Below are 21,912 nucleotides of genomic sequence, written 5' to 3'. Positions count from 1 at the left end.
CAAGAAAACATGCTGCCTTTGGAGGAACCAACTGGTGCCCACTAAACCCTCAGCATCATTCAGCGACGGAACCCAGTTTGACCAGTAAGGCTGAAAGCCTCAGTAATGCAGCTGCCTGCATTGGTGCTTCTTCCCCAATTCTTTTTAACAACCTACTCTCCTACACATCATGCATATTATTAGCATTATAAAGAAGGCATTTGTGCCCTGTTTATCTTCAAAGTCACCATAAAAGTGAACCTGAAGTCTATTATTCAAGTGCTGCTATAGAAATCCGCTTAATTAAATTCTAAAGGGCTTAAACCAAAAATATACATTGTGATGATGTGGGATAGAACATAAACTTTTTAATAGTAGTAACCAAGCACATTTACCATTTCTACAGGTGTAATAAAAATGCTAATATATGTTAATGTTTAGTCTGTGGTTAATGTTTTGTCTTGTTAATTTCCCCAGGGCTTTTATTACTGATTTAAATCTGCCACACTACCCCAGTGATTGCATCGCCTTCCACAAACTGCACGCCACACTCTCAAACGAATGCTGATTAACAGAAGTGAAGAAACATTTAGCTAGGACAAACACTCTTATTATATGCTTGTAATCATTATATACATTTTGTCAGGAAGATAGGAAAGAGACAATTCCCTGCTCCCTCACTCTTCTCACAGCGGAAAATATGATTATAGGCATAAAAATGAATTTACATGCCTTTATTTTAGGAAGCACATCATTATTAACTAAGTAATGATAGTTCTTCTGGTTCCAGGCACTCAAGCAGAAGGAACAAACTGAGTATGATAACACAGAAGTCTTCTACGCACATTTCACTAAAATTCCTCATTAATGGAGTACTAAATGCTATTAGTCAGCTCTACAGTATTAAAATTTCCATTATTCAGACATCACCTTGCAAGGATTACATAAGAGACAACATTCTAACTCACTCGCGCAGAGCAGCAGGAATCGCAGGAAGTGACCTACTCCCTGTGCCGAGGAGAAGAGCATTTAATAATGCATTACCTTTAAATAATGCAACGCTATAATGTGTAAAATGCACACAAACACTAATGCTTAAAATAACAGAGTGCCTGTCACATCAGCACCCACGGTGATGCCCAACACATGCTGCAAACACACGCTACAAATGCTCAGGACCTCTGCAGCTACCAGACCAGGTTACGATGAAGGCCATCACCACCTGGTTTGAAGACCAGGTCTTCAAACTCCTGGAGACCACGGAGGCATTAATGAGGCATTTTTAGAAGGAAATAACTTCATTTTTATATCCCATCCTTCATGTAGAGCATCACAAGACACTTTGCAGAGGCTCAGCATCACAGCAGGAACACGGGGCCCAGGAAGGACTGATGGGTGCCCCCTCCCTGACCTCATTTCTTGTCTGCAAAGACAGCTCTGACCACTGACCGAGAAAAAAACAAGAAAGGGCTCAAGACTTGATGGAAGAGGAGCCAACGGCAAAGCCGCCATTGCAGACCCCAGCCGCTGCCCAAGGGGCTCACCATGCCCCGGTGTGACCCAAGGGCTAACTGGTGCTGGTTCCTCAGGGCAAGGAGCAGGATGTGTTCCCCACACAGCCACAGGTATTGATGTGACAGGTGACACAAGAGCTGGCAGGTCTGATGCATCGCATGGTTACGCGGTCGCTCTATCCCAGAGCCTGCATAAGGGCATGGGTGCAGCAGCTCAGAAGAGCAGTGGGGAGCACAAGGGACTTTTTAAGGGTTTCAACCCTTGGAGCTAATTTTGCTGAAGCTGGATGATTCCCATCTGCACTTCCCCCTGCTGTGTCAGTATTCGAACAGCTTAAATCAGACAGAGACCACCACTGCATTTTCATCACTGCTCCCGTCAGGGCCTGCCACCCTGTCCCCAGGAGGACCTGATGCCCGGTGCCCCGTACATGTGCCGCGGCATCCAAGGCACCTCCACACTGTGTCCCACCACATCCCGACCCCTGCGCTGACCCAGCTTCTCCCAGAGCAGGATGCCCTTTCCCTCAAAGGAACCATGACCTCAGCTTGAGTCGAGCCCTTTCAAACCTCCATAAAATAATGCAAACAAGATGTTTCTTCTTTCTGGCTTCCCCAGCATGCAGCGTTTAATCCACCGAAGAAAGCTGCTTTGTGTTTAAGCAAAAGGCTGTTTATTGTTATTTATAGGTAGAGAGGAAGTCGGACTAAATGATCACAGTTGTTCCTTCTGCCTTTATAATCCATGACATATAATTAAAGCACAACTTTTCAAGTCAGTGTTTCCCTCCAGTGTTTTGTTAATTCCATATTTAACACAAAATTCAGTGTTTCAGTTCTGATGGTCGGACCTCAGCAGCAAACCGCAGGGCAGGCGGCTGGTGCCCCAGCCAGGGCTCGGACCCAACCCAGTCAACCGACTGGGAGAGTCAAGGAAAAAGCATTTGCTTAGTTTTCAGGACACGCTTATGCAGTTTTCCCAAGCAGAGACATTTCCTGGAACAGGGCCCCGTAGCATACTAATGCACCCGTTATGGTTTTAAGTTAGATCTGCGCAATATGATGTTTCTTAGACAACCAAACTAAGGCTTTATTCTTGGAAAGAGAAGTCAGCCTTGCCTGAAAGGTGACAACAGAGCAAAAGGGAAGATGTGGGAGCAAAATCCAGGGAAAAGCAGGAGCGTGCTAGACTGACCAAAGCCAGGTTCAGGAGCAAAACGTGACAGCACCTGGAGCCCGGCTCCTGGTAAAGCCCCAAGCCCTTGATGTGCTGCATGGCTAATGTGGGGGCATGGCTGCTCCTGATCCCAGGCTGCCGCTGTGCCTTCGGGACTCTGATTCCCCAAGGAGGCTGAAGATGCTCCAAACTCAACGAGCTGATTTCAACATTAGCACTGAATCATCCAACTTGCTAGAAAATCCGGACTCAAGGTAGCATCCTTAGCAGAAATGGATTCGCTAAATACATTGCAATTATACAACTGTGCTTTGTGCATACTATAATACTTGCACAATTGCTACTGCAGGCCCCTAACAAGACGCTCCTGTTGCAGGCAATTAAATCTACTCCATCCCAACAAACTGAGAAGCAAAGCAAGGAATTGGCTTGAAGGATTACCAGTTTCTACCAAGAACTTAAAAAAAAATTTACTTTCTGCACCTCTACCTGTTGCAGAGCGCCAGTAACGGAACAATAACCCCTTCGAGAGCACCACGTTCAGCACAGGCTGCAATCTGCGGCTCTCTTGGAGGAGTCAGCGGTGAAAAGGCTGGGACTGCCCCGTCTCACCAGCAGCCGGGGGAAGCGGAGCCCGGGGCAGCCCTGCTGCCCGCAGAGGTCCCCCCCACCGCCGAGGCTTGGGCGATGAGAAACAGCACGGGGCAAAGCCGGGCAGTACCTCGGCTCCAGGCAAGCGCCATGCGCTTGTTATTTTCATTCCCTGGGTTAATTGGTTTCCTTCGCAGATTTCTATGGGTTTTAATATCGCACCGTGTTTGTGCCTACGGCACTACAGAAAGGAACAATCTAAGAGAAATAAATTCCTAGCAGCTTAATTTAGAGAGGAAAAACAGATACCTGCCATCAGTCTGGAACGTAAGCCAGCAAGCCGGAGACAGGGCCTATAATGGGTTATTTAACAGCAGCCGTGTCAGCTGGGTTGCAAATGTGGTCAATACCTACCGGTCCAACTTCCCCCCGCAGCCATGAGCAGAGATTCAATTATTCTTTGAGAAATACATCGTTAAATAATTAAAAAGTTACTGCACGACTTTTTCCCTTTTTTTTTTTAAACCAGACCGATTCAATTTTAGAAGTATAAAGTCATTATAATGTGTCAGCCAGCAATTAGCTACTGTACACTGTTTATTCTTGAATATAATCTTTGAGTAGAAGGGCAATATTCTTAGAAATGCAGCATTAACTTGTTCCTCAATGACTTTAATATGGCTCTTTTCAAATTACTGCCCATAAAATCTCAGGGAAGAAAAATTTACTGATGATATCCCATCTCCTTAATTAGTTCTCTCTCTCTCTCAGCAATCCAATAACAAGTGTAATATTTATATAAAATAAAGCACACAAGGCTTACTGCTAACTCTGCTTTAACTGGTGATATCAAAACAAGCAGGTAAAAAGCAATGCCTGTTTTGCAACCTGCACGGACCGCGCTCACAGGTATACGCAGCTTTTCAAATTTATACTTCAATAAATGCTTGTACTGAAACCATCCCAAAGGTTTTTACGCCACTAACAGTATTTTCCACTATAAAACGCCCTCCTCCCTTCCTGTGCTGAATGGAAAACGATTCCAACCCCAAAGGGTTTGGTACTCGTCATTCCTCCCCACTCACCCACCCCTTACAAAGGACCATAACCATACTTATTTTAACCTCCCCATAGGAATAACCCCCTGTGCTGTTTTTGGCTGGGACAGAGTTAATTTTCTTCATAGTAGCTAGTATGGGGCAATGTTTTGGATTTGTGCTGGAAACAGTGTTGATCATACAGGGATGCTTTCCTTACTGCTGAGCAGTGCTTACACAGAGTCAAGGCCTTTCCTGCTTCTCACCCCACCCCACCAGCGAGGAGGCTGGGGGTGCACAAGAAGCTGGGAGGGGACACAGCCGGGACAGCTGACCCCCACTGCCCAAAGGGATATTCCAGACCATAGGACGTCATACTCAGCATAGAAAGCTGGGGGAAGGAGGAGGAAGGGGGGGACATTCGGAGTGATGGCGTTTGTCTTCCCAAGTAACCGTTACGCATGATGGAGCCCTGCTTTCCTGGAGATGGCTGAACACCTGCCTGCCGATGGGAAGTGGTGAACTAATTCCTTGTTTTGCTTTGCTTGCATGCATGGCTTTTGCTTTACCTATTAAACTGTTCTTGTCTCAACCCACAAGTTTTCTCACTTCTACCCTTCCGATTCTCTTCCCCATCCCACCGGGAGGGAATGAGTGAGCGGCTGTGTGGTGCTTAGTTGCCAGCTGGGGTTAAACCCCGACACCCCCCAGCAGCCACCTTTTGCTCCCTCCATCCACCTTTCTCATTCCAAAGACCAGTTTCTAGTAAAACAAGGCTGGAGGCACCGAAGCTCACCAAATCATTCGAACAGTTTTTAAGCTGCTGAATATCTTCAGCAGAATAATTACAACCATTTGTTTTCCAGCTAAGCCCGGAGGAACCCCACAGCACGTTATCCAGCATCTAGCAAGGGGTGCATGAGGCTCTCCCTATGGCAATGCCGTGGACCTATCCAAGCAAGCCTGAAGCAGAAGCATAACAATTGTTATTAACGGAAAGTGGTAAAAATATCTCCGCATAGAAGAGATTAGCTGCTGGTAAAATGAATCCATTCAAGACCAACAAAGGGCTCAGGAAGGCCCTGTGTTCTTTTTTCATTTTTTTTTTTTTCTTCATCTGTTGATTTTTCTTAGTTTTGAAGCTACCAGATCCATAGTAATTTTTTTTCCCTGACAGTCAGTCCTAGCCTAATCCAATTAAAGGTCAGCACCAAGATAATATACCCAAAATATGGCAGACAAGGTAAAAAGACTCCCATTAGATTTTTGCTCATGATAAAGGAATTACATTTTTCCCAAAGACAAATCAGGCTTATTGAAAATGTAAATCATTCTTTTCTATAAAGATATAAATATCTGCAGGGCTTTTTTGAGACTTTGTTGTAACACATCTTGTTTTTACACGTACTGCGGTTAGTACAATTGAATTACAGAATGACTTACAGCATTAGATTAGCTTCTGCCTGATTGAGAGTATCTTTATAATGGAAATCGGTGTGCACTTTTAACCTCGTTACAATGCTATATATGTCTGATTAATATATTAAAATGACTCATTCAACAATAGGCTGTTTGCAGACAGAAATGAAATTAATTTGACTTTATCACAACACCTTTATTAATGTTGACAAACTGAGGACTAGAATTTGATTACGAGAAGTGGATGCCAATAAATTGATATGCAACAATTCCAAAACGAGGCGGGAGAAGCATTAGATTAAAAAAAAAAATTTGACTAAATACTTTTAATGCATTTTTGTGCATCTTCTGTACCTTCCACTCACCTCGCAAGTTGCAAACTGGGCATTTCCACAACTCACTGAAAAGATAAAAATCATGCACCAAAATCTTCAGGTAGAAAGTGCTATTGAAGTGCTTTCTGGCTCCTAAGCAGCAATGGGAATTGCATGAAGCAAGGCTCAGAGACATCCTGGACATTTTTCAGCATCTGCCGGGCAAACCCTTTTGGGCCCATCTGCTCTGAGCTACTGGTGCCATTTTGCTGGTCAGAGCCATCCCAGCATCACCTCGCGCGGTTCCCACTGTCCTGAAACACCCTCCACTCCCTGTTTTTTGGGCTGTCCCTCAGGGAGGAGACAGAGGATGGATGACTCAAATACCAGCACAGGCAGTTGAGGTATCTACAGAAATACCTGCTCTCTGGTGCTTTGGAGAGTGGCAGCATGAAGTTTATTTGTACAGTGATACAGATCAATATGAGCAATCCAAGAGTTAATAAGCTTTAGAAAAACATAACTCAGAGCACATCAGTCACCCCCAAATTATCCTCACTAACCACCAGGCTCACTCGCCCTCTCCAGGTCAGTGGCTAAGAGCATCATCTCTACCACCACTGATAGCACAGAAGAGAATTAGGTGTGAAAATTGATTAGGTTAGAACGATACACCTGCATAACGAATTGCTAAATTCCCCAACTGCTGGCTTGCTTTTTCTTTTCTTTTTTTTTTTCCCCCCCTTTTTAGACAGAAATAACTCTGCCAAAGTAGCTGTAGGCTATCGGCACAGCTTTCTGCAGCCAGCCCGCTCTCGCTCAAATGAGTCTTTGGAAGAATAATGCAGTTAGCAGCAAACTTCACCCTCCAAGAGCAGGCTCTATGCCCTTGGGGGTTTATTAGTGGGGGAACACAACAGGTAGGGATGGAAAAGGCCATCGGTTCATTTTGCAGTAACTCAAAGAGGCCGAGAGGACTGCTCGAGAGCTCTGCCGGCAACGAGGGGTGCATTGCTGCAGCGGATGGCTGAAAAATCTGCCTCAATTGTTTGTTGTAATTTTTTTTTCAGCTAAATGTATTTGTAGATGGCATCTTTCATGCCTGGTACCTCAAAGCCACTTTACAATAAGATGTAAAAATGATATAATTCACAGCACCACACACAGGCAGAGAATTCAAAATGAAGTAAAACACTCACTGCAACCCAGCTCCTCATCCGCTCCAGCGCAAAACAAAATGCCGCTGCTCCACCTGGGCAGCTCTGGGCACTATTTCTGCTTTGCAGAGGGTCGCTTTTAAGTTTCTAGTTTGTTCTTGGCTCATTCATCAGCATTGCTAATGGGAGAGCTGGTTCTAGTTTTAAGGCAGCAGCACTCACGGGGGTTACTGTCACTGGAAGTAAACTCAGCACGGTTAAGATGAAGGATGCCCGGCGAATGACCCCAGATGGAGGTCTTAGTGGAAACTGCAGTCACGGATAATGAGGCCAAAAGAGGGTTTAGCATAAAAAGCATAAAGAAATGGATATTGGTGAGCACGAGCCTGGCGTTGCAAAACTGTGGGTCTTAGCAAGGATAAAAATCTTCAGGAAAGGAAATGGGCCAGAATATATTTTGCTAATAAGACATCTATGTTAATAGAGGTCGCAGGAGGCTGCAGCAATCTGGACAGCAAGTGAGGGAGCCGTGTCCACGGGCCTGATACTCGGGGGTTTTATCTCTCTGATAAAACAAAGACATGCGGCCAGTTTTGAGAGAGAATCCCAGAGGCAGCTCCCCAATTCCCCAGTAAGCGTAGAGGGCAACGGCTTGTCTGGACTGAGCTAAATAAGAAGAAAGGCAGTTCATGCCATGGATGTAACTTCTCTGCGGGCTCCTCGGAAGCCAGGCGGGTCAGCCCAGACCTAAAAGCCTCCTGTTTCTGCCATGCACCAGCTTGTAGCATTCTTCAGGTAAACTAAATCTGGATCCCAGCAAGGAGGTTCAGCTGTAAAGCTCAGCTGCAAATACATCGCCAGGGAATGGGCTGTGCCCCAGCCCTCCCGGTTCGGAGGGGCAGCTCCTCCCAGGCCAGCACCTCTCCCACAGCTCCTGAAGCGGCAGAAGCCTCAAGACACCCGGAGGGAACTTTCTGATGCTGTGATCTTTGGTTCAGCCTGAAACTCAGTTTTTTGCCGCTTAAATCCAATCTACTTCAAGACCTCACATTATGTCCTTGCCAATGACAATTTATTACAAAATGAGACAGTTTGAAATTTCAAAGCCTAAAGCCCAGTGCCCAAGGAACAGACACCCCCATACATCCCCTCCTGCAATGCGCACAGTCTGCTTTGGATGACATGATCACCAGCTCCTTCCTCTCCTACATCCCAAAGCATCCCATGTCCAGCTGCCAAATACACCTGTGATGGGAGCCAGGGAAAAGAAGAGAGAAGAGGGAAAAAAAAAAGATGCTCTGCACAGTGAAGAAAGCTGCATAATATTGCAAAGCTGTGTACCCTCATTTCCAACCGTTAAGACCGTATTCTGCACCACTACCTCTGCTAGATCTTTGTACTTATGTCAGGGCATCTCAGAACCAAGTATCTTTTTAAACGCTTGGGAGCCAGTTGCACAACAACAAATCAGCTCCTCCACTAAAACAAGGAACAGGCCAAGGCACTGTACGTGCAACAGGTACACAGAAGCAGTAATTAATCTGCATGAGATCTTTAGGCTTGTTCTGACTTCAGCTCAGAAAAGATGCAAGACATCCCACCGTGTGCAACCTGCGTGCATCTCGCTTGCGCTGTAGCCAACATATGATTTGAAGTGAGATCAATCCAGGCTCAGTGGGCACCGTATGATATTCCCGCCCATAAAATGCAGCAGCCTTAAAAAGCTCTTTTTAAGCCGCAGAGTAGTGAGGATGAAGTTGCCACCAGCTGAGTGATCTGCCTCTGACTTAAGTCAATGAAAAGATTCATGTGAGCTTCAGTGCAAAGTTGGGTTGGGCATCAAACGCGCTGTCAAAGGATGCTCCCTGTGCTGCCGTGTGTGCGTGTAGGGAGGAGGCACCGTTAGCAGCTACCTTCTACTTTCAATTAAAAAAAAAGCATCACTGCAAATTCCATTGAAATGGCACAACATGCCAGAGGCTAGAACACGTCCAGTTAAAAGGACAGAGGGAGAGCAAAAAAGGAGAGGACAATATAAAAGTTTACAAATAGAAGCAAAATCAAATGCTATTTTGAATTAAACGCATGTTGATATTCAATGCCGTCTCCTCTGGCTTTGCGCTGGCAGGTTCGAGCATCGCTGGCCACATCCACTGCTTCCACCTAGCAGCTCTGCGCAGCCCCGTGCGCTCCCCAGCACAGCCCCGCACGCTCACCCTGCTTCGTCCGGACCCAATTTGGTGACAAATTGACCCAAAGCCGCACCACGCCATCAGGGCAAGCAGGAGGGGAGACTAGCATGCCACTCCGCCCATGCTGGACCCCAGCAGAAAAAGGGCAAGGCTGACCAAAGACTATGAAAGCGTGCTGCCTGTGTCCTCTAGAGGCAAAGCTCTTCTTTAGCAGTGAATTAATTGTGACACCAATGGCTTCCCACCTCAGGCCAGACAAGAGGTAAAACTTTCACTAGGCTAAGAATAACCTCTGAGCCTCAATCCTTTAGAGAGGCAAGTGATGGTCAAGAGCATCCATGCCAAAGTCCCTTCCAAAAATGAGATGCAGACCCTTAATTTGCTGCTGCGTAGTTGAACATTAAACCAAAGATTTAAGACCAGCAACAGTGTGCCAAAGTTGCTGGATCAAAATTGTTGATACTGGGTTGCAAAACTGCAGGCATGAATAATTTTTGCCCTTGTTCTTTCAGCACCAGCCAAGCCGCCAACAACACGGGGATTTCTTGATCAAAATCAACGCCTTACAGTTCAGCACCTTGCCATATGCTTCCCTAACTATCAGAAAATCTTTAATATCTGAAACCTCTTCAAACAACTAATCGTAATACTCCCAAGGTATTTTCACAGGAACAGGAATGTTGCTGATACTGTCCTCGGTGATCAGGTTTATTTTCATCCTGCAGCGGGAACAGATGCTTGCTTTAACACACCTTATCAGGCACGTTACACCGCCTATCACAAAATGGCTAACAAAAGTACACGATAAACACACCTTGGGATAGCTAAGAGTGGGTCTGAGCTTACTGAAAACCAAAACCTCACCCATATTTCCAGCTTTAAGTGAAAAATGGAGCTAGCTACCAGCAAGCATTAGAGAACAGCCTGAGGATTAAACTTTGCCGATAAAGAAACTGAAAATACAGAGATTGTACATCCAGCCGACTATCCCATGAGCAATGCCAACAGAAAGCAGCCTGCATTAAAAGTACAAAGAAACCGATCTCGGCATCTCAAAGGGAATGACTTCTTGAACAGCGCTGTAATTTCAAAGCTTTCCTCACAAGTCTCTTGCCAGCTCTAGCACAGAAAGAAATCCGTTAGCAGATAGGAAAACTCACTGGAGCTCCCTGCTGCTGCAACCCACCGAGCAAAGCAGCTTCCGGCAAGTTGCCAGGTGAGCTGGCTCCAAAAGCAGCTCCCGGGCAGCATCCAGGGAAAACCGCACCAGCATCACCGTGCTGACAAATGCACTGAATCACTGTGTACGGCAACAGGTGATATTTTCATCCCTGGGTGCCAAAAGTCCCTTTACTTACATATTCTTGATTTTCATCCCTGTGCATCTGCTGGTACTGCAAATTTCTACACTGATTTGCAACAGAGCAATGCCTCTCTCTGTGGTGCTACAAACAATCAAAGTAGCTGGTTATCTTTTCAGCATGCTCATCGTCTCCCTACCAGGATTCCTCAAAAAATCAAGGGCAAACAAGGGTCCAGTTTGCCCAACTCTGTTCCTCCCTGGGGCTCCCCTGGCAGTTTCCCATGGCCAGCGTCAGAGCTGGGTTCACTCCCGGCACTCTGCCAGCACTGGCTGGGGTGAGTGCTCTGGCTTTGGGATAAAACCAAACCCAGCCAGCACTGTGGCTTCACCTCCTCAGCAGCTCTGCAGCACGGCTATATAACCTAGTTAACCCAGACCCGAGCAGTCTTTTAAAGGTGTTTGCAGGGAAGTAAAACAGCAGGGATCCGCTCACAGTGCAAGCACATTGAGAACCTGTTCCGTTACGGCGCTGGTACCCTTCCTCTAACCTGCTCCCCTCCTCAGCACAGATGGGTGCGATCGGTTGAACAAAGGTCTGGCTACTTTCATTTTCCAATTTAACAGGATTTTCTAGATACTCAGCCATCAGTTCTGAGTGAAGAAAAATGCTTTGCTGAGCTCCCTGCCCTTTCCTTTCAAGGCAATTCTCTGCAGATAGAGCTGCACACTCTCACTGACTGCAAGGGGAGCAGCAGGGGCTGGGCAGCTCTATCAGCCCACATCTTTGCATTTCTCCCTAGAGATGCAGATGCCTGGGCTGGGGCACACCTGCCTGACAAGCCTGGACTAACTGAAGTTTCTTGATATGTTTTTTTTGGTGGTGGGTTGCTGGTGTTTTTCATAATGTACTTTTTCTATAAGACTTGTAAGACTCATCTTGTATTCCTTTGCGACCTGTTCTCATTCCCAGATTCAGTCATGTTACAGACACATCAGTTCCACAGAATGTTCTGTGCCCAACCCTAATTACACTAACACGTACGGGTCCTGCCAAGCAGAGAGTCCCGCTGTGCAAGGTGGGGATCGGCGACTGCAGCTCCACGTCCAGACGGAGAGGCACCACACGCCTAAGCTAAAGGGCGGGAGAAGTCCTGCCATCCCCATCCGAAGGGCTGGGAGGGGACACGTGTCCTGCTGGGTGCGCAGGACAAAGCACTAGCACAGCCAAAATCCACATCCCTTTCTCTGACAACTCACACCTGCAGTGCATCCTCCTCCTCATATGCAATACATGGCTACAGCCTCACCCCAAGCCACCCACCTTTTTTGGTTCGTGTCTCACTATGCTATGAGTTGCCTGTTGTTTCCCACTCTGTTGGGATGGGTTCAAAACTCTGATGAGTTACGGGGGTGGGGGGAAGGATTAAGAAAAAATATTTACTTAGATAAATTAATATCTGTGTCAAATCAACAGCCTTCACACCTCAACTCTGCAACCTTTCAAAATAAATTCACAGTGCTGGCTTAAGGTAGGGAACTCCAGAGGAGATCAACTATTATTAGCTACATAAGACACCTAGACCTATTGTCTCTCTTGTACTTCCAACAGCAGAGAAAGCATTAACTTCAAGAGGTGCTGGGGTTGAATATTTTATGAAGTTTATTTGTACTGCATCTCTCCAATTGTCTTTGTTTGTGGTAGAAAGCACGAACAGACTGACTAGAATCACTCTTCCCTACATTCATGACTAAAATATCTACAAGAGGTGGACATAGTAGGCACATTTTCAATCAGGGAAAAAGTAGCAGATAGGAAAATAAATATAGATGTAGCCCTACATAGAAAATTTTTTTCCCAATCTGCCCTGAGAGTCAGCCTCCTTGATAAAGTATTTTAATAGCATATTTTAGGGGTGAAGTTTTTAAACAGACAAATTGTAGAAATAATAAAGCCCTAACACACACCATCGCTGACAAATTAGCTATTAAAGCAAGGCTTGGAATGGGAACTGCCTACTGCCATAATACTGAATTTACTCTTCTGCATTGCTGTTTACATACCAGGAACAACACCAGCATGTAGGCTTACATTTAAATGCATGCCTGGAGGCGCACAGTTTCCAAAAGCAGATTAACAGCAGTATGACTCCTCGTCTTGGGGACTGCAGAGCACCTCAGAAACCTACCTGGAGGCTCTGCAACACCTCTGGAGCTCAAGTTCACGTGCCCTTTGTAGCCAGGTCTGCTGCAAGCTATAAAAGGGGCCCAGGTCCCTGTGCAAATGCCCACACCCAGCCTAGGGGTGGGTGGCGAGGGGGACAGAGGAGCAGCCGCATGAAGGAAGGATGCTCGGTCAAGTAAGGCACCCAAGGACCTGAAATACCAGGAGAAAAAAAACTACTGCCACAGAAGTGCCACCAATGCCGTGAAAAACCAAAGAGGCCCAAAGGACAGGCAAGGGCAGTAGTGTTGTTATTCAGGCTATAATCACTGTGGGCATGGAAGATAAGTTTTCCATAATTCCAGGGGATTTTAATGACAATTAAATAACCTGTCATTATCCTTAATAACACACAGATGAATTGAACTTTGCCTACAGAAGCAGTGGTGGCCAAGGTCAGTAATAAAAGAGGTTGATATGAGAAGCCAGCACAAGAGCAAAGCCCCACATTTTCAAAGACAACTCCGCAGCATTTTATACTTTTGATATGACAATGGTGTCTAAAAACAATCATATTTACAGGTTAATAGTAAATACAACTGTTTGCTTCCAGGTATATTCTTTGAAACTCAATATGTGCTGATAAGTTTAACAGAGAAACTTTCATTCCAGCACACCTAAAAAAAAATTATATTCTATCACTTACAGACAGAGATATTTACCCCAGATTCCAGATGCAGACTGGCTATCAGAGTCAGGCCATCTGCAATGCTGTAGTTAAGACTGTCAGGCACTTCCATTACTGCCTTATTCCTCTACTGAACAGCTCAGACCTTCACTCATAAAAAAAGTTGCTCTGGGCTCAGGTTTGATGTAAGAGCCTCAGCTGAGCAACATCGGTGTTTTAAAAATAAACTTTGAAAACCCAGTGGCCATTCTCTTTTAGCGACAATTGCCAGACAATTGGCTTGCTTGGCTTGGATTTTTTTTCCTCTGCACTCCTATAACTCAAAAATGTCTCTAGAGTAAATAAAAGAATCACTGAAGTATGTTTAAATAAGTACCTAACTATATATGGCACTAATGAATTCAAACAGCTCTATCAAATATGAAAGCGCTGAATGGTTTTGCAATACTCAGTGATTTTTTATTTTAAAGGAAGTCAATTTATGTTCTGGTTTGGCAGAGAATGGGCAGATTATGGCTCTACTGCCATGGCATGTGTTGACTTTAGTGGCACTCCATCTACTCATCCTCCCACAAACATATTCTCTGTGGACAGATCAAGGTCTCAATATTCGATAATATAACTGACAGTCACGTTCCTTCACTGTATACATGGACACCTTCAAGAAAAAGTGCATTTTTATTGTTGTGCCAATAAAAGAAGGATAAGGGAGGACAAACATTTATCCTTTCAGGATCGTACAGCAATGCACATGTTGTGTGTGCTTGCAAAACCTGGCATACAGCCTGTAAGGGCAATGTTTCTATTCTGCCTTAGCACCTACAAGCATGGCAGGTTTGCTGGTGCAAAACATGTTGGATGCTTTTGCTCACAGCTGAATGTCAACTGATCTTTCGAGATCAAAGAGGCTCACACTACATGTAGAAGTAAGTTTTGTTTCTTACTGCCTTGGAAATGCCAACTGGGCTTAGAGTTGAGCTGGGGTTTCTCTCTTGTATACATCATTATCACCTGTAACATGAATTCTCCATCTCACCTGACCTCAAGCTAAACCTACAGTTACATCTGTGCTCCTTTGCTGTTCCAGAGAAGGTTGACAGGTTCTGACCGATGGCAGAACCACATGCCCTGGCTCCACGGCAGCAGAAGTTGAGCCCAGCAGAGCTGCTGCCCCCGGATGCCGGCAGCTAGAACCTCCCTGCAGTCCTGGGGACAGAAGAAACGCTTGGGAGGCTGCTGTAAAACAGGGATTTTCTGCAGAAAGGGGCTAAGGCGTGCAGGTTGAAAGCCAGTGTCCTGCACTGTACCCTGGAGCCTAATGTGCTGCTCATGAGTCCTGCCTGCTTCCATCTGCCCAGCTGACCAACACCAAAACCCAGCCCTCAGCCACAGCCTCCTCCTGGTCACCGCAACGCAAGAGTAATCCAACTTACTGGAAATTTGGTCCCTAAATCCCTTCTAAGCAACGAAGAGAGCTTGCACCATGTGTGCCAAACTACCCATGTTTGGGGGGTGTGAAACTGCCCAAGTGCCACCACATGATTTCGCAGCCTGCATATGTGTGGTGGCATGTCTCAGGCAATCATCGAGCAAGGATGGCACATAAAGCAGCACAGAAGAGTGCTGCTGGCTGAATGCCACATAGCTCAAAATCTGTAAGCTGATACATTTCCACGGTCTCCAAAAAAGATAAGAGTTACTTACAGTGCAAGTACTACAGTGACCTACATAAACACAGTTCTTTTGTAAACAGGAGTCAAGAATGACAGGAACAAGCAGCTAACAGGGAAACGGTGGCAGATTTTAATCATCGTTGGCTTCAATCAAACTGTAGCAACATTCCCGCACCTTTGCCCCCATCCCCAACTCTACCCTACCTGCACGGAGCAGCTCAATTGCGTCTCAAGAAAAATCTCCTCCACAAAACAAGCGTCGTATTACCACAGTCCATTTGTCCTTGGCATTCAAAACAGAGCAGCAGGATTTTCTGAACAAGAAAGCCTCAGTTTCTCAGGAGGCTCAGAAATTCACACAATGTGTTTTTAAAGAGTCAGGTCACTCCTAATAAATAAGAAATAACCTCATCCCTGGGATTAAATGCAGCCTAAAACTGGAATGAGTTACCAAAAAGAGGGAAAACTAGATCTCCTTTAGTAAATCAGGAAGCAGGGGATGCCACAGTATGTGCCTCCACTTAGCATCTATTTGGAGGTACATTTTAGTGATGTTAAAGGACGCAGGGGACACCTGGAAAGCAGGACCAGCCTTTCAGAGCTACCCAAAGCAAGTACAGCACCCAGGGAGTACTGAAGATGCTGGGACATCTCAGCTCCCAATCTCACACCCCAGCTACAAGGCTGATGCCAGGATGACTCCAGACCCTTCTGCTCTGACCAACCTGAAAAGAGGCAAAGCCCTTAACTGAAGCCCAGGCCCCACAAACACCAGTTTCAAACGCTACCAAAAGTTTTTTAAAAAAAATCAGAGAATTGGTGGGAGGAAGGAGAGAGGAGCTGGTAATCAGAGCATTTGGGGTTTGTTGGCTGGAGGAAAGCTGTAGGTTGGTTTCAACATGTAAAGCTCGTGGTACATGACTGAGCCCTGCTGTGGCAGCAAGCTAGGAGAACTGCAGAAAACTACTCACAGTTGTCGAGAGCTTTCCTTCATTCTTCTGCACGTAGATGATCGCATCCCGCACCAAGGAGAAGAGGTTCAGGAGGACATGCTCCATGTCATAGATGCCATGCATGCCTTTGGTCAGCCCCTCCAGAGACCCGATGTACTCTCGCCAGTGGTTATCGATCTCTACGACGCCCGCCAAGCATCCTTGCATCACCACGCTGCAGTAGCCGGCACAGGGCTTGGCCAGGAGGAGCCCTTGGCAGTGCGAGCAGTACCACATCTTCAGCAGCGCTCGTCCACAGTCCTTGCTGAATTTTAAGTGGTCAGTAGTGTTTATCACCTCGATCCCCAGGTTGAGCGCCTGCAGAAAGACTCGCGTGGTCTGCAGTGACTTGGACACCTGCGTCATCATCATCTTTGGGTAGTTACCAAAGACTTTGAGGTCTCTCCTGGCTGCCCGCAGGCATTCAGTCATTTCCATGGAGGGATCGGGGAAGCCGGGATTAATCAAGTGAGAGTAAACCAAAGGGAATAAACTGTCAAAAAATTCATTTATCATGTCATTAACGCTGATGTCAGAGCCCAATATGTACAGCGAGACATCAGTAAAAAGTTCTCCAACAAACTTAAGAGCTCTGGGCCCCATGCTCTGGTAGTGGGTCCTAAACATGCTGTTGGTGAAGTTTCTTGCATGCCGTACTACAATTTCAAAGGCTTCTGCAAAACAGAACAAAAAAAAAAAGTTGTTAAGAGACGATGTGCTCAGAAACAGGGAGGATAACGTTATGCCGCATTACTGCTGCAAACGCTGGTCCCATCCTGCCCGCTTTGGGTCAAACACCTGCTGGCAGCCGTGCCTGCTGCAAAACTTACCAGCATCAGCGATTTTCTGGGGAAATGCATACATTCTTCAAAAACAAGCTACATTTCAAAATGGCAAAAAAACTCTATGATCTAGTTAACATTTCAGCTTTTAAAGAAAATATTGATTCAAGAAAAGGGCTAGACTGCAATTTCTTTCTCTCCCCCTTTCATATTGATTTGAAATTAACAGGAATTCTATCTCAAGACTTAATTTAAGACAGAGATAAATGTTTGACAAACTGTACAGTGTTTAAAATCAGGAAACAGTAAATGCTGACTTTCCACTATGAAAAGGAAAATATTTATAGGAGCTTAATCACAGAGGATATTCGGACTCGACCCCCAGCACCCGCCCTGCACTAAATGTCCTCAAAGCCATCTGACAAGCCCCTGCAGTGCTGTAGCTTTCCCGAACGCACCAGGCTCACTTCAGCTGCAGAGCCAACGTTTCATCTGCCCTGGACATGAGCTGCTCCGTGGTCCAAAGCAATGCTGAGAGCCGGTGACACAGTGTCCATCTGTGGGTGCCCAGCCAGGACCACACTTACGCACATCAGGTTGTGCTAAACTGCCCCGTGAAGCTCCAGTTTTACACGGAGACCATCAATTTGCTAGGAAAAGCCAGGGTGCATTTTCCCCTCTCCACCTTCAAAGACTTGAGGGTTTTCTGCCCGCACCTCCTCCACACGGCAAGCAGGAGAGCCTCCAGCAGCACAGTCGCTGCATGGTCATTCCCTTAATTACAGCCCTCCTCACCAGGAGGCTTCCAAAATATCTGTACCCAAGTATGTAATGACAACATACCTACACACATCCCAGTTTGCAAGTTAAAGCATTAGAAGGGGAGGCCACCAGTGCAAACGAAAGTCTTTTTCTTCGGCCAACTCTCTCTACCAGCTTGTGTCCTACCCTCCAGGGTCCTATTCATAAAACGGTAAAAATAATGAGGAGCCTCTCAGTTCACAGGTCACTGACACCCCGCGATGTAACCGCTCTCAACTGTGTCACTCTGGAAACACACATCCAGGCTCAATTTGCATGAAAATTATTCATGTTCAATAATTAAAGGGAATGTTTAATTTTTAAAACCATAAGTGTTATTTTTCCCATTTGTTAAGGCTGGGATGCAGCTGAGCATGGCCTGATGCGTCTCCACGGGGGTTCGGTATCAACGCTATCACAAGCAATGTCAGGCCTTGCTGCTCGTCCTGCATAACCTCTCACATTACTCAAGAGCTTTTGAGACCATCACATCTCCAGGACTTCCAACTCTTTCCTCCCAGGTGCACCCTATGCAGGCACGTCTGGCAGGTCAGGGACCCAATGCTGTTTGCTGCCCCCCACACCAGCATGCAGAAAGCTATGGTGTAAGCAGCGACCAAAGCAGAAATTACTGATACACTTTTGCAAACAGTGTCTCCATCCCATCTGGTGCCTGCACACTTCCCGGGTGTGCCACTGAAGCATTTTGTCCACAGCTCCCAACACCCGCACCAGGACTGCCCCAGCAAGCCCAGAGCAACCATCTGCGCTCCCAGACGACAGCAATCCTTCCTAACACCACAGATTGAGGGATGCAGCGGTGCAAGGATACAGAGCCCCTCCCTCCATGCCTCCCTCACCATGACAGCAGGCATCTTGCTCCTCACACCCACAGAGAGTATTGCAAAGCTCTCCAGGCACAACGGCATGTCTGACACAGAGTTGGGTAAATGTGCGGGCTATGCAAGCAGAGCAAATTCTGGCTGCACTGTTATTAAAAGTTTTAAAACAAAAAAAGTCTCTTTAAATAGTGCACATGGATTACGAAACTTTTTTTCCTTCTTTATCCTCAAGAGCACCAGAATAGCTTTTGCCTCAAAGAACACAAAGAACTTTTTGGACCAGTGTTTTTTTGACAGCATTGCAGACGGTGCCAGGATTTTCATGCTGTGCCTCACCATTCGCCTTTAACCTCTTCTCTGTTAGTTCCCTTAGAAAAAGTCATCCCTCTTCCCTTTTCTCGCTCCTCTGTGCTTTGCAAGTTATCATCAGAGCCGAGAAACTCTTCGCTGATTAGAAAAATATTCCAAGCTCCTATGCAAACCTCCTATGGCGAGAAATGCTTCAGAAAGGAATTGAGAACAGTGGCGTATTAGAAGAGCATGCACACACAGTCTCACTGCTTTAAAGGTCATGACATGCACATAATTTTTGTCATAATAACTGGCTAAGAGTGTCTATTTTATGCACCTTGGAGCCTTTGCGTATATCCATTAGAGAGCGCAACAGGGACTATAAAAGCATATGGAACCTCCTGCTGCCCTATTAATAGATGCAAGAAATAATAAAACTTTGCAAAAAAAAAAGTCTTACGCAACCAGAATCTCTCACACCCAATTCCCCTAGTAGTTGCTTATTCTGAAATATTCCTCGCAAAGGCCTGGCTGCAAGAATATTAAAGCTTCAGCTGCCAGCAGCAGAAGTGACCCACGGCCAGACTCTGAGCACTTCAAAGAGGAGGAAACTTTGCGGGTCAGTCCCCTGTGCTCCCACGAGTGAGCCTCGCAGGGAAACGGAGGGGACGCCGCATTACAGAAGCGGCACGGGCTTCTGATCCCCCATAAAATCCCACAGCTTGGATTTGCTGCTGGTAAAATCCGCCCTGCTCGTAACATGGCATTATTGAAACTCCTATTGCTGGAGGACAATTGAATCTTTTCTTTCTTCTTTTTTTTTTTTTTTATTTCAAGGATATTTTCAAAAGCCACAATTTAAGGCAGATGGTTTGCAGGTCTAGCTGAAGCAGAGTAAATACCTTAACAGCACTGATAAAGCGTAGCATCAGACTTGCACCCAACTTCCAGCACGCAAAGGTACGGCACAGCAGAGCGGAGCTCACATTTTACAATCTCCATCACCATAGCTATGCACACACAGCAGAACTTGACTATGCCACATGGTGATTTATCTGCTTTTAAAATATTTTCTTATGTGATTAGTGGCGGGGGGGGAGGGGGGACACAAAAAAAAAACCCACATCACTTTTGCATGCACTAAAATTTAAAGAGCCCTGATCCATGAGTCTGGCTCCGGGAGATGACAGCCTGAGCTGCTGCAGGCCACCATGCCAGAAAGTCAGTCCTGCCCGGGTAGCTCGAGCACAGGTTTCATTTCATCCACAGGTACCTAAAGGAGCTGAACACATACACAAATTGTACTCCAAAGTCATTTCAGTCAGCATAGGGACAAAACCTGGGAGCAATTTAACACCCCACAGCACCACGGTGCTGTACCCCAGGATGGATGGGAAGAACCATACCATACCCAGGTAAAACAAAGGGACCGTATGCAGGATGAGAGCCAGAGCACCATCACCGGCAAAGCATCATACCTGGTGCACTGGTACTGTACGTCTGTTGACTGCCTCTGTCAAAGGCAGTTTATCAGGGCTCCCAAAGGATGCGTGAAACAGCTGAATCTCTACTCTAGACCACAGTTATCAGGCACCAGTTGAAAAGCACGGGCTATTACTTATTTTTCCAGCAGGACTCTCGCTGAAGCACCTGGAGAGGAATTGCTGCGTGGTTCCAGCAGTCAGGAGGGAAGGACTAAGCTGCTTTCAAAGTGCAAAAGCTCCCCAGAACACAGCCCAGGGAGAGCTGCACGGCCACTGCAAGCTGGCAATTAGAGAAAAGAAAATAAATTGTAAAAGAGCATAACAGTGCCCTGAGTGGGGATTACTGGCAGGAGAAGGAAATCATTGCATTCTCAGCTCAGATAATAAGAGTCTGCTGCTTAGTAAAAACGCCAGCTTTCCTGAGAAGGCGCGTTCGCTCCTGAGCTGCAGCTGCTTCAAAGGGGCCGATGCCGGGGCCTGAGGAGCTCCGGATTAACCTGCTGGCTCCCCCAGGCTGCAGGAGGCTCCAGCCGAGTCTGGGACTTGATGGGTTTATTTAACAGATTATGTGATGCAGTCGCCTGAACGGCAAGGAGCCGGCGCAAGTGACCCCAGCGAGCCATTCCCGCATGGCATCTCCCCGGAGAGGCAAGAGCCGAAATCTGACAGCGGCTGCAGGGCCAGGGCAGCTACAGAGAGAGCACTCAGCCCCAATCCAGCACCCCCGGGTCTGAGCTCAGTGAGTGCAGCTTCACACCTTCACAAGCAACTGAAGGTGTTTGGAAAGGTGCTGCTGCCAGGAACAGGGAGGTCTGTCCTCCCTCTGCCCCCCCATGCCAGCTCACCAAAAACCAGCACCACAGCAGCCATCGTTGCAGCCATGTGGAGCCACCTCCCCGCACCACCGCGGCCACGGGGAGAAGGTGTGAGCTGGCACGCAGCAGGGCAGAGGGGAAAGCAGGATCCACCACAGCAGTCAGACATCACGACACGCCATGGGCTTTCGTGCTCGCCCCTCCGTTACTGTGCCGTTCTTGTTTTGCTGCAAACACAAGCTTCCCACATGGACAGCTGCCCTTCTCTGTGCATCAGACAGCACACCACACACGTCCTCTTTGGCAAAAGCACACCAAAGACGAGGGAGCTGCACAGCAAAACTTGCTGCATCAGCTGCCCATCTTCCATGGTGCACCGGGTAAGGGAACAAAGTGGGGTGGAGGTGCAGGATTACGTGACCCACACACCCCTCAGCGCATGGACACCAAGGGGTTAAAACTGCACCTACAACCTTGATTTTACTGCTTCTTGACATCCGGGCACGCAAACCATGCAACCATAAAGCACGCTCTGAGCAGGGAAGCTCCCACCACAGCTGCTCCCACTGCCCATCAGGAGCTGAGCTCCCAACTCCCATTTGCACCTTTGCAAAAGATTGTTTTCTTAAAACCTGGGCAATTGTCTCCCCACATTTAAAGCCTTATCTTCACCACATAAAGATATGCCTTCACAGTGGAG

At 46.6% G+C, this 21,912-nt stretch overlaps 1 protein-coding gene across 1 annotated transcript in view; it reads right to left on the bottom strand.

Moving 5' to 3' along the window:
- The window catches only part of GPC3 (glypican 3), a 157,714-nt gene that overhangs the window by 69,813 nt on the left and 65,989 nt on the right, over nt 1-21,912 (bottom strand). Inside the window, exon 3 of the mRNA XM_050901495.1 lies at nt 16,177-16,871. Coding sequence (XP_050757452.1) covers nt 16,177-16,871 — 695 coding nt within the window. The remainder of the gene's footprint in view (nt 1-16,176; nt 16,872-21,912) is intronic.

The sequence above is a fragment of the Gymnogyps californianus genome, chromosome 9, assembly GCF_018139145.2.
Source record: "Gymnogyps californianus isolate 813 chromosome 9, ASM1813914v2, whole genome shotgun sequence".
Taxonomy (NCBI): Eukaryota; Metazoa; Chordata; class Aves; order Accipitriformes; family Cathartidae; genus Gymnogyps; species Gymnogyps californianus.
Note: the sequence above shows the minus strand (reverse complement) of the source record. Positions and strands in the feature narration are given on the sequence as shown.